Source organism: Protopterus annectens, chromosome 13.part0 (genome assembly GCF_019279795.1).
Source record: "Protopterus annectens isolate FY-2018-M chromosome 13.part0, PAN1.0, whole genome shotgun sequence".
Classification (NCBI taxonomy): Eukaryota; Metazoa; Chordata; order Ceratodontiformes; family Protopteridae; genus Protopterus; species Protopterus annectens.
The window spans coordinates 69,318,973-69,331,317 of NC_056747.1; the positions used below are offsets into that span (position 1 = coordinate 69,318,973).

The 12,345-nt window shown below is 38.3% G+C and overlaps 1 protein-coding gene across 1 annotated transcript in view; it reads left to right on the forward strand.

The window, feature by feature from the left end:
• The first annotated feature begins 1,074 nt into the window (after positions 1-1,074).
• The window catches only part of LOC122817590 (N-acetyllactosaminide beta-1,3-N-acetylglucosaminyltransferase 3-like), a 94,238-nt gene continuing 82,967 nt past the window's right edge, over positions 1,075-12,345 (forward strand). Inside the window, exon 1 of the mRNA XM_044090628.1 lies at positions 1,075-1,117. Within this exon, the coding sequence (XP_043946563.1) occupies positions 1,107-1,117 (11 nt within the window). The 5' untranslated portion in view covers positions 1,075-1,106. The remainder of the gene's footprint in view (positions 1,118-12,345) is intronic.

The window sequence follows — 12,345 nt, forward strand, 5'->3', positions numbered from 1 at the left end:
AATCTGTTTTCGGTGTGAGTTTTTTTTAGCAAATGACTAGTGTTTATACTATAAAGTTTGAAATAAGTTTTAAATTAAATACAAGTCTCTGTAATAATTGTAAAGGTAAATATGAAAATAGTGTGCACACTGACAGATTTGAACAGTGTTTATGGTAATTGGGGAGGGGGAGATTAGTAATGGGACACTGGAATGGCTGCAGGGACATGGTCCATTACCTTGCCTTAGGCCCAATTGACCATGATCCAGCTGACTTGTACATGAGGAAGAATATTCCAGAAGCAACAAGACCAACTTTCATCATGACTTTCTAAATTTTGCAGTGTTTCTTACCAAATGACACAGCAGTACAGGATTTAGTGCTGTAGCCTCAGTGTTTAGTACTCTGGTTCAGTTTCCATCTTTTTTTGTGCCCATCTGTTATAGGATTTGCCAGGGTCCTGGTTTCCTTCAAAATACTGATAGGTGAATCAGCAGTCTCTTAAAATACTTGCACATGTGTCCATTTGATGGACATGGACCATAACCTACTCAGGACTGGTTCTCCGCCTTATGCTCGTTTCTTACCAGGATAGGCTCCAACTTCTGTTTGACCCAGAACAGAATAAAACCTGTATCCAGCATTTGTTTATCTCAGTGGGTATGCTACATGTATGTATTTTTAATTTTCATTTTTGATGTCTGCCTTTATTTCTTCAAGTCATTTTCACCATCCAGTGAAGTCTGCTTTCCTTTAAAACCATGAAATGTACCTTCCAGTTGCTACTATTTGAGCTTGAATTTTATACTGCCAGTCTTGGAGACATGATGTAGTTTTAAGCATGTGAGAAGTTGGTAAGTGATCTGGAGTGATCTGTCTGGAATAACCACTATGTTGTGCAGTTATACCTCTTGTATCTGAGTAAGTACAGTCATTTATATAGTTGCTGAAATTGTGTTGGTTGTATTTGTTCCTGCACCTTTTCACTTGTACATTAATGCGTAATACAAGTTGTCATTTGGCATGATATGTCACAGTTACAGTAGGAATAGATTAATTTCGATGTTAACTGCTCTAATTTCCTTTTCAGATAAAAACACGGGCACTCCTGCAACAGATAAAGCTCATGTTACCAAGGTAAGAATGCTGTCATAATTAAAAATCTTTCTTTTATATGATAAATATATGGGTTACCTTCATAACATCACAGCCCAGTTCATCGACTCTGAAAATGGCAAGACAAAAACATAATTGCAGAAGCATGAAGTCCTAGAACATTCTTTCCTCTCCGGGAAAGTAACCACTTGGCCACCATGGTGAACTTTGCCCTTTCTTCACTGTAGTGCGATCTCAGAGATGGTATATTTAAGTAGGGAGTATGGTGTCTTTCCCTCCAGGAAAGTAACCATTTGGCCACCAATGAAAAACCACAACTGTAACAAATTAAGCCAAGGAAGTGGGGGGGGGGCTTCACCCCCCCCCCCCACACCCCCATGTGAAAATCTCGAAAATTGAAAATATACCATTCAGGACATCTAACAGTAAGGTCAAATCCCTGCATATTAATTAGGTGAAAATGTCGAATCTGATGAACAAATTCAGCAGATTCAACATTTTCACCGACTATCGAATGTGACATCCATATAGGAGCTCAGGTAAGTGTCACTCCTACCCTTCACATCACATTTTTGCAGTGGTGTAAGCCCCCCTGTGGGGGCTGTGCATTTGCTGATATGCATTATCAATCACTTAACGTTCGGCAACATGGGAATCTGCCATCTGTCGTTCAACATTCCCATGTTCGCAGAACCTACTGTCAACATTCTGACCGTAAATCATACATATAAATACGATTGTAAAATATGCATTTTATGCCAGCGTCTGGGCTCACTTTTACAGAATTATGACGGTGCTTTATACTAAATGTAGAATGTTTCACTATAGCTAGTGATGCTGGATCACTGTCTGTAAAGTGAAACGGAAGGAATCAAACTAGGGCTTACAGGATAAAGCTCATTAGCAGTCGTACAACCTTTATCTTATGGGCTAAGCTTTGACTTTTATTAAAAAGAAATCAGCGTCATAGAAGTTAGTGGTATCTGTTAATTCTCCCCACAAATACACTGCAGAACAAAGTAGCACTGAGTAAGCCCTTGGGATTAGGAGTTTGGATGACTACTTAGGTTTCACTGAACTAAATTACACTTTTCTGCAATGCACAATCTCGATTGTTACTTTCTAGTTTGCACCTAATTTCTTTGAAACAGGTGATATAAGATTATTTAAGGCTGTTTTATATAAGGTTTTGTTTGTTTTCTGGCAACAACTCTCTGATCTGATGAGAGTTTGTGTGTGTGTGTGTGTGTGTGTGTGTGTGTGTGTGTGAATGTGTATATATATATATATATATATATATATATATATATATATATATATATATATATATATATATGTACATGTATATATATAATATATTAGCTGGGTAATTAAGCAATAACAGATGACATGGTGTGGTATATTGAAGATTTACCCACAGTTGGTGTGGTTTAATCGCAAGGCGAAGCCCAAGTAATTAAACAAAGGCAACCGTGGGTAAATCTTCAATATACCACAACCACGGAGTCGGTTATTGCTATTATACAATGACATTATTTAAGAAAAAAATACTTTTCTTAATGTTTTTGTATAATGGTGGATTACTGTTCTGCCGGTTGTGGTATACTGCTTCTTCGTTTTGATGTAGTGCGCATGCGTATGGGACTTTTGTTCCCACGCATACCCAGTACATCAATGCTTTGAAATGGATGCAATGGAGAAACAGTCTTCATTGCTCTGTTTTCTCTCTTAAAAAAAAAAAAAAAAAAGTTTGGGGCACTTACCTTTTTCCGTTGGTATATTGTAAGATTTACAACGGGCACGCTGCAATCAGCATGCACATTTTTTAATATTAATAGGGAGTCATTGTATAATGTACAATATATTAGCCTCAAGGAACTTGACCTGGATGTATTACCTGGTTAAGTGACTTGCTGGGTCACACAGTAGACAGATGGAGATGAAAAGAATCAAACCCAGTACTCTTGACTACAGGAAGCAGCTCATTAACAAGCGAGCCTTAAACATCTGTGCTACCTGCCAGATATGTTTGAATATCACATTTAAGTACTTGTTTTCCTTTTGCTTGCTTGTTGCATGAACGGGACTGTATAATGCTGTGTGTTTTGTTTAAATTAAAAATTGCTCTGAAAAAGAGCCTTCTATACATCATGTATGGACATAAGGGACTAAGGGAGACACCCCCTCCTATCACAGAAGATAATTAAGGCAGATTCATAAGAAGGGCTGAGAAAGCTGACATGGGAACAGTAGTTAAACAGAAAGAATATAAATACAGTACTTTTTAAAAATTGCACCATTCTAAAAAAAAATCTGTGCAGAATAGTTGAGACTCTGCCTTCTGTTTCCTTACAACATTGTATGTGGAAGACTATTCTTTTGGCCCTGACTTCAGCTAAGAGAGAATCTGGACTCCAGGCTCTTATGGCTGTTTTTCCGTAAGTTTTTTTTTATAGGGACAAGGTGTCTCTTCATACTAATCCTCTTTTAATGCCCAAGGTGGTTAACAAGTTAGTCTATTAATTTGTCGTCCTTTTTCCTTCTCAGTTTGCTAGTGAGAAGGTTCTTCACACCTTGGATTTGCATAGACAGCTCAGATATTATTTAGAAATTAATAAACCCATTCACAACTCTGAACAACTTTTTATTTTTCTGGGTTTAGCTGTTTCTAAGCAAACCATATTCTCTCGGATCTCTAAGTCCATTTATTTTTGTTGCTCCCTTTATGGAAAATGTCTTTCTGCCTCTGTAAAGGCTCACTCTACGAGGGCTGTTGCTTCCTCCAGTGCTTTTTTCAAAGAATTGTATGCCATCACCATCCATGAGGCTGCTACTGGGACCTCTGTTTATACTTTCACTAAGCATTACAAATTGGATGTTACTAGAGCAACAGCTGGCTTTGCCTGAGTTATCCTTTCTTGAGGACTCTTCTGTGCCTCCCCCCTCCCAAGTCTCCACTTGAGCTTGTGTACTCTCCCTTTTGTAAATAATACTACAACAGTGATATGGAAGGACATAGTACATTTGTGCAAACTCTTACCATAACGGTAGATGTCCTTCTCTTCACTGTTGCTGTATTCACTCCATCTCTCCCTCACATTCTTCTCTGCTCCTTTCCTTCTATCTTCCTGGCCTGGAATTCCTTTCCATTTTCTCCATCTGGATGCACATGTTCCTCCCAATTCCTTGGACTGTTCATCCTGGGGTATTCGGTTTTGAGGCATGTTATGTCCATATGTAACCTTTATGCCATACCTCTTGAGGGGAGAAAGCCTATGTGTGACATATGAAGTCTATAAAAATCCTAAAGCTGTGCTATATTGGCTGGACATTGGGCTACCCTTAGCATGGAGTCCCTTTTGTAAATAATACTGTTGTCCAGTGTTATTGTAAAATTTTATACAAGTATACTTTCTTTAGAGGGGTATGAATCAAGGATGTAGCTGTTCCTCCTGGGGTATCGGGAACCATTCTGTCAAGCAGCTCCTTGTGTTCCTTTTTTTTCTTTGGTGAAAATAAGTGGAGAGATACAGGGGATGGGTAGACAATAAGTTTGTGCTACTAGAATTGGAAGGTAGAGAATTCAGTGAGGGGATCATCAGAGTTAATGAGAAGGGACTGGTATGTTTTTGTTTTTCTACATATTAATTGGCCGACATTTTTCTAGAAGTACTTCATTTTTTTCTAGTAGCAAGGTTTGTTCACCTGCAAATGCTTTGTCATTGGATGGCTTTATAGCTAAGGTATATGGAGCAGGATGAATCTGTGTAGATGAGAGGTTTGCTATTGCTTTCTGAAGGCCCTAGCCTTGATCCTGCAGTTTTATCAGATATATTTTAGTTATGGGGTTAATCTGAAGCTTGCTTTAGAAAGCTGGAAATAAAGTTTTGTAGATACTAGATTAGTTTGGTTAAATTTATAGCAGCAGCATCTGCATCCACATTGAATATAGGAGACCATCCTAACTTGTTAGAGTGGGATTTGAACTTTGAACAGCTATTCTGAAGCTGGATTGGAAATAATTGGGGGGTGGGGTCACTGTAGGTGAGACTGAGTAAGTACTGAGGCTATTTTACATTGCTATGTTTGCAGTAATTAGATTGTGGAGGAGCTACTGGGAGTTTTGAAGTTAAGGCCTTGTTTTACACTGTCTGGATAAACACTTGGCCTTACTAAGAAGGCATTAATGATCTGCTTACCTAGTAAATTGATACTAAATAGTAGTGAAGGACATTTGTGTAAAATAAAGAAGCCTTGGAAGAGTTGTAGGATGAGAAGTTAGCAGATGAAGGTATGTGGCACTTAATGTGGACCTACTATTAATCAGAAGGATTTTAAAAGCTCTCCAGTTATAGCCATGTCTTTGGGGATGTTCCCAGGGAAGCAGATGTTAATGGTTTTATAATTTTTGAATTTCTATACTGTCAATGACCTTCGTTAAATATATCAGTATAGCCAGGAAAATGGTTGTGGAGGGCTGATTTGGACTCTGACCTATTATTTAGTTATGGCAACAATCTCTGGTGAATATTTGCTATGGCAAGTACTTTTAATAATGAGCTATAATAAATTACCTGTACTAACGGGAGGAAAAGAAATAGGGGTATCTTCTTTTGAAGAAAGACTTCATGTTTAACTGGAGTAGACCTGGACTGAATTTTTTTTGTTCACAACTAGTAAAAAAAAAAAAAAAAAAAAGAATCTGACCAAAGTCTGAATAAAGATGGCTTTTAGTGGTCTTAACTGTTATTTTTTTTTTTTAAATTTGAGTGGTGATGAGATATAAAGAATATTTTGATCAAGTTTTTGTAGGGAAGTGTACGTAAAGTTGGAGTTTGGAGAGATTTGTTTATATGTCTTATAAGGCTGTGGAAGTGTGAATGCAGTTACTGACTGCAATGAGTTTGGCAGTTATTATTTGAGATTAATAGTATTGAGGTAGTTATGCTTGCTTGACCAACGCCGGGATGTGATTTAACATCAATGGTATGGATTTGCCGAATGGTGGATTATGTCAATGGTATTAGAATTTCTATACTGATAAGTGGGGTTAGGGGGGTTGAGAGATTGTGTGTATGTGAGTTAGGATTAGGGTTGCGGATGAATGAAGGATGGGTGTTGTGTGCGACTCTATTTTAAGATGAAGGTTTGTGTATTTTAGGGTAATGGTTAGGTTGGGGATAGATGTAGTGTTTGTGTGTGGTTTTGTGAATGTTTGTGTCTGAAATCTGTCTTGTGTAGTGGCAGTGTTATGGGAAGGTTTTTAATGATGTGAAGGTGTAGGGTTAGAGTTGAGGAAGGGGGGGCAGTGCACCTTGCCCTCTTTAGTAATGGCTGCTAACCCTAATGCTGCCCCTTTCCCCCAAACCTGATCCTACACCTTACTCTCATTAAAACCCTCCCATAACACTGCCACTATTCAGACAAATTTGAGGCTAGTGTTACAGGGGGTATTAATTTTAATATTGGGAGGAGAAAGTTTTCCTCTCTGTTACTGTGTTCATTTTTTGCTATTGTGTATGCTCCAACTTATTTTGTCAGTGTTTTTACATTTGACATTATGGCAGTTTAGTCATGCACGAGACTTCATTTAAGGTGTTAAAATTTTCATTACCAAAGTTTTTGAAAGCTTTGGGAATAACTGGAAAATAGATGAGTGGAAGAGCTGTATAAATGGACAGTGGGGAAAAAAATGAAATTTTTTAGCCAATGACCTGTTAAGAAATGATGGGGTGGGGAAAGGAGTAAGTGTGGAAAAGAACAAAGCAAATACAACCTCAATGAGTGGACCAGCCCCAAGCCAGTTGGAGGAGGTTCTGAGAAGTGTCTGTTTCTGTAAGTGACCATAAGACCGCTTTAACATACCGTGCAGACTGAGGCTATAGTAATCTGGTATTGCAGAATTACAGTGAAATACAAAGAGAATGTGAAACTGTCTGTTGCAGCTTCTAAAGTTAAATACAGGTCTTTGGTTCCTGAAACTGTTTGTATGTGCACTAAAGATTTCCCTTTTCTCCTCTAAATTGCATGAAATGCTAGAGGTCAGCGAACTACTCTGCTAAACGTAGACATCTTCATTTCAGTAGTGAAAAGACAGCAGAGGCACATTTCCTTATTTTCTGTTTCCATAAGCGTTTAAGAGTTAACAGAAACCCTTGTTCTGAGAAGAACCTCTTACTGAGTTTGTAGACTTCAGGGCTTGAACAGGGGTCAGGGGCTAGGAACCACTGGAAAAAGTCACACAGAGGAAAGGACCTGTAGATATACAGAAAGGCAGAAGTTTAAGCATATAGCAAACAAGCAGGAATATTAAGATCTGAAGAAAAATGATTAATAGAAACAGGACCTAAAGAGTAGTAGCTGCTGTGGGGAATAACACTATTTGCTTATAACCATAAGCAAAGTTATGGCAAATTATTTAGACCATGGCACATTTTACCACAAGAGTTGACCACACATCATAACACAACAGTTGATGAGCCTGCCCCTGCTCAGTTAATGTCTGTGTTTAAAAGGAAGTTTTGGATCTGGAAATGAACAATTTAAAAAAAGAGAACCAAATGACACGAGTAGTATATATAAGCAGTTACCACTGTGGGACGACTTGGCCAAAGACTGTACCTGGCAGTGTAGCTAATAAGACACACAATTATAGATAAATGCCAAGAAAGGCATCTACTAAAATCAACTAAATGACATAAAATAAATTTGGTTTCCTGTCATGAAATAGTTCATTTTAGATAATGACAAATGCAAGGCCCGACCTTATTAATTTTATTTATTTAAGGGATTTTGTTTATACCACTCCAGTTTAGACTACTGTTAACTGTCAGTTAAAACACTGACATAGTGCCAGTTTAATACAGTAAAAATGCATTAGATATTTGAGAAAAAAAATAACATCTGCAGTATAATTAGAGTGATCATAAAGTAGAATGGTGCCTTAGAATAGATTTAATATTAATTTTTTCCTGGCCTCTGGGTATTTTGGGGCTTGTGCTAGTGTGATTACAAGGTAAATCTCTGGAATTTCAGGTTCTTAAGGTATAGGTTATACAAAATGTTTGTGGTATGTTATGTCTATCAAAAATCCCTTTCATGACAATCATTGCTTTGTCATTTCTTTGTTTTGATGCCTCAGAGGATTTGAAAACTAGTCATTATGTAGTAGCTGTTGTACATTTTGAATGCAATTAGGTGGTTTAGAAATTAGTCAGTTACTACCTACTGCAGATAGATGCTGGAGAAAATCTACCACACCAGTTTACCCAGTGATCATCTGTTTTTTCATATGGAATCATTTCAACTGCAGGCACAATCAGCAACATGTTGTATATGGAACAAGACCCAACTCTGATTTTAACTCATTACAGCTGATTGACACCTCCAGGTGTTTCTGTAGTTGCTTCCTACTAATGCCTCTAGGCATCAGTTATTGCTCATCCATATTTGCATTAATATTTCCAAAACCATGCTACATAATGGTTATAGGACTACTGCTTGAAGCTCACATGGCACACACAACTGTATTGATATTTGATATCTGTTTAGTGCAGACAGAGTTGTTTTTGTAGTATTTGTAGTATTTCATTATGTTAAGTTTCATATTTCTCTAAATATTTCAGTAGCCAAGTAGTACAGACAACTGCTTATTCTCGTATGAAAGCGCTCAGATGGATAAACAAAATGCTGTTCTCAGTATGTGTAACTGGAGTGGTTGTTGAGATACAAGTCATTTACAAAATATTAAAAAAACTTAATATGCACCATGTTTACTGTGACTTACAAACTCCAGTTTAAGACCTAGAACCTAAAGAATTTTATCACTAGAACCTAAAGAATTTTATCACTATAAAATAGTTTGTGGTGAAGAATATAGCATTAACCCATGCCTGGGTGTGGGTAATGCTGGATTTACCCATGATTGGCGTGGTTTGGTCATGAGGGCAAAGTGGGTAAATCCAGCATTACCCACACCCAGAAGTGGATTATTGCTATTATACAATGACATTATTTAAGAAAAAAAAAAATAATTACTTTTCTTAAATAATGGCATTGTATAATGTCTCCTTGCTGCCCTTCCGCAGCTGTCTGATATTCTGAGGCAGTTCTGATGTACTGCGCATGCATATGCCTACGCAGTACATCAGAGCTGTGGGCAAAAGCAACGGCGAAAGCAAGATCTCCGTTGATTTTTACAAACTGTTTCGCTATGTTAAATGGGTTTAACATAGCGAGACAGCTTTTTTTAAAGTTGTCTCGATATGTTAAACCCATTTAACATAGCACAGAGAAAGCAAGATTTTCGTTGCTTTTTACAAACTGTCTCGCTATGTTAAACTCCTTTTAACATAGCAAGACAGTGTGAAGCAACTAAGATCTTGCGTTCTCCGTTGCTGCAAAAAAAGAGTTATAGTAATGGAAAAAGTCTGGGCGACCAGACCTTTTTCCATTACTATAACTCTGATTTACAATGTGCACGCTGACCAATCAGCGTGCACGTTTTTGAATATTAATGGGGGGGTCGTTGTATAATTTCCCTTTTACAATTCTTTTGTACTCCCTATGGTTCCAGCCATAAAAACATTTGTTAGAAATGAATTTGTCTTCAGATCGGCAGGGCATAAGCTTTTTGATTGAAATATGAATTTACAGTACAAACTTCCAGAACTCCATTGGAGAGAGTGAATTAATAGACATTTTGCACCTAAACATGTCTCTTGCTAACGTTTTGCACTTAAAGGTATCCTAGTTATTTGTTTAAGGACGACAGGCAGGCATGAAACTTAGTTTATCAATATAACTTGGCTCATTGTGATAGGTAATGTATAGCTGATAACTAAAGGGAGTCTTATTCTGTCTCCGGGACACATCCTTTTAGGATATTTCTTAACTGCTGTCAATCGGCACCAGTCTCAATGCTTTGCTTTTTTTTTCTCTCTCTGTGCTGACTGACATGTAGGACTATTGTCATCAATTTAAAATCCTTATTTAACAATTTTCATTGGTTTCTTTCAAGTGTGCTACACTCAGCAATAGCAACATGCATCAGTTTTCTAGGTATGTGCGTCACAATAATGTTAGAGACTCTGTAGCATTCTGTCACATCTCATTGCTGGCTGACATAGTCAACATAAATGAATTATGATTTGATTCTGCAAGCACATTGCACCTAAATGTATTCATAAAACATTTCACAGTCAATGGTCCTCGTTCTTTTTCATTTTCTGAATATTTATGCATCTATTAATGCTCCAGGTTTGCATGTTATGGGCAGTTCCTTCTTTAATAATACTGACCCTAGGCTGGCTGGACTGCCATCCACTTATTGACATCTGTCAATGGTAGAGCCTTGTGTGACCACGTTCTTTAGTATTTCTTGATTTCCCAACACCATTCAGCATTTCTTAAAGCAATTTTCACAACAATACTGACAATTTGCATAAGTTAACTATGAACTTTGAACTGTTGCAAGGCAACCTTGGTCTTTGAACATTTAATCTGCAGCACAGCCATTATTTGGGATTAGTTAATTTTCCATGCTCCATGAACATATATTGCATGCACATTATAGCATTACTACCCATCTGGCATTTCTCTAGATACAACTTCAGATTATGTCCAAGAAACTTTAGAAAGAGACTTTGTGGTGGAGGATGGACAGCATGCCTCCTCCAAGCACCTCTAACGACCCTCCTGATTGGCATCTCACCCACACTTTGGCTACAGCCAGGGTCAACAGTCTGAGTTAATACTGTGATGTTCTTAGTGTTTCACTGTTGCAGTCATTACATTTGGGCAATCTGCTGACAGGTTGCCCTGAGTCAGCCTGATTAACAAAGTCTTGGGTCCTGCGTAGGTTGCTGTCCCTTCTTCCATGACGTCAGGGGTATAAAACATGCAGCCGATGCCATTACATCAGTCTTTCTGCTGCACAGTGCCCAAAGCAGAAGCTGTTCACAAGTGCCAGTCGGCCGACTCCTGAAATTTTCGTTTTCGAGTTTCAGAACCGAAGTCTTCAACTAAAAGCTAAGTAACCCCATTGGGGGAAACATTTTCTTGCTACTTACCAATGTCCATAAAAGTTAATAATTGCATTACTTGTGGGAAGCAAATACCTCATAAGGATTTTCATTTGTACTGTATTCCTCGCCTAGGCCCTGACCACAACATACCTTGCTGTCAGTTTTGTGCTAAATTTAATCAACGCACTATTAAACGTCGGTATATTTTTGCCTCTAAATATTTTGGCTCACAATTTAATTATCCAGAAATGTCGTCTGTTAGCAATTTGACTACCAGAATACCTAAAAAACACAAAGAAAAAGACAGACCGTCGAGGTCCAAAACTGATGACTTTTCTCCTAAGCCAGTCGCCAGTACTCAGTCAAGCACTTTCGCAGCCCCTGATACCCTCTACTTAAGATTCGCAGGCCTCTACTGAGACCCATTCAGAGTCCGGTATTCTGCGAGATGCTTCAGTTATGGAACCCGTGGATGTCTCTACCTTAGATGGGTCCGGAGCCGCTGTGCAGGCACCAGCTTCTGAGGGTGTTTTCAGGCCTACAGATTTGTATATTAGACCAATGTCATCTTCAAAACTAAGGCCAAAATCTAAATCTATGACTAAAACATCTAAATCTATGACTAAAAAACCAACGCCTGGGGCACATGTGCAGGCCCCTATGCCTAAAAAACAAATCATCAAAATGGCTGAAGATTTAACTACTCTGATCAGGGGTAGCCAACCCTCTCCTAAGAGGCCTAGGCAAGATTTTGAATCTTCTGAACAGGATTCTATTTCTTCTGACTCTTCTAATGAACAGGATTTGTCTATACCTACTTATGAGGAGTCTGATGCAGAAGATTTCATTCCTTCTGCTTCCCCCTGAGGATTTTTCTTTTAGGGAAACTTTACATACCTTAAGGGAATATTTCCACCGGGAAAGTCAGGATTTCTCTGAATCTAAAAAGAGACTTTGGGATTTTCTTCTTCTTCCTCAGCACAGGCCTTTGACTATACCTCCTGTTCTAGACATTGTTGATTGTTTTTTCAGAATCTAGTATGGCTCCTGATTCCCTGCCTCCGGCCCCTTGTAAGCCAGACAGATACTACAGGGTTCCTGACTCCCACAAATTCCTTTTCAAAAATCCTATTGCAGATCCGGAAACCATTTCTCAGGGTCCCAAGGGCATTAAGGCCTCTACTGCTAAAAATCCTACCCTTCAGATAGAGATTCCAGGGCACT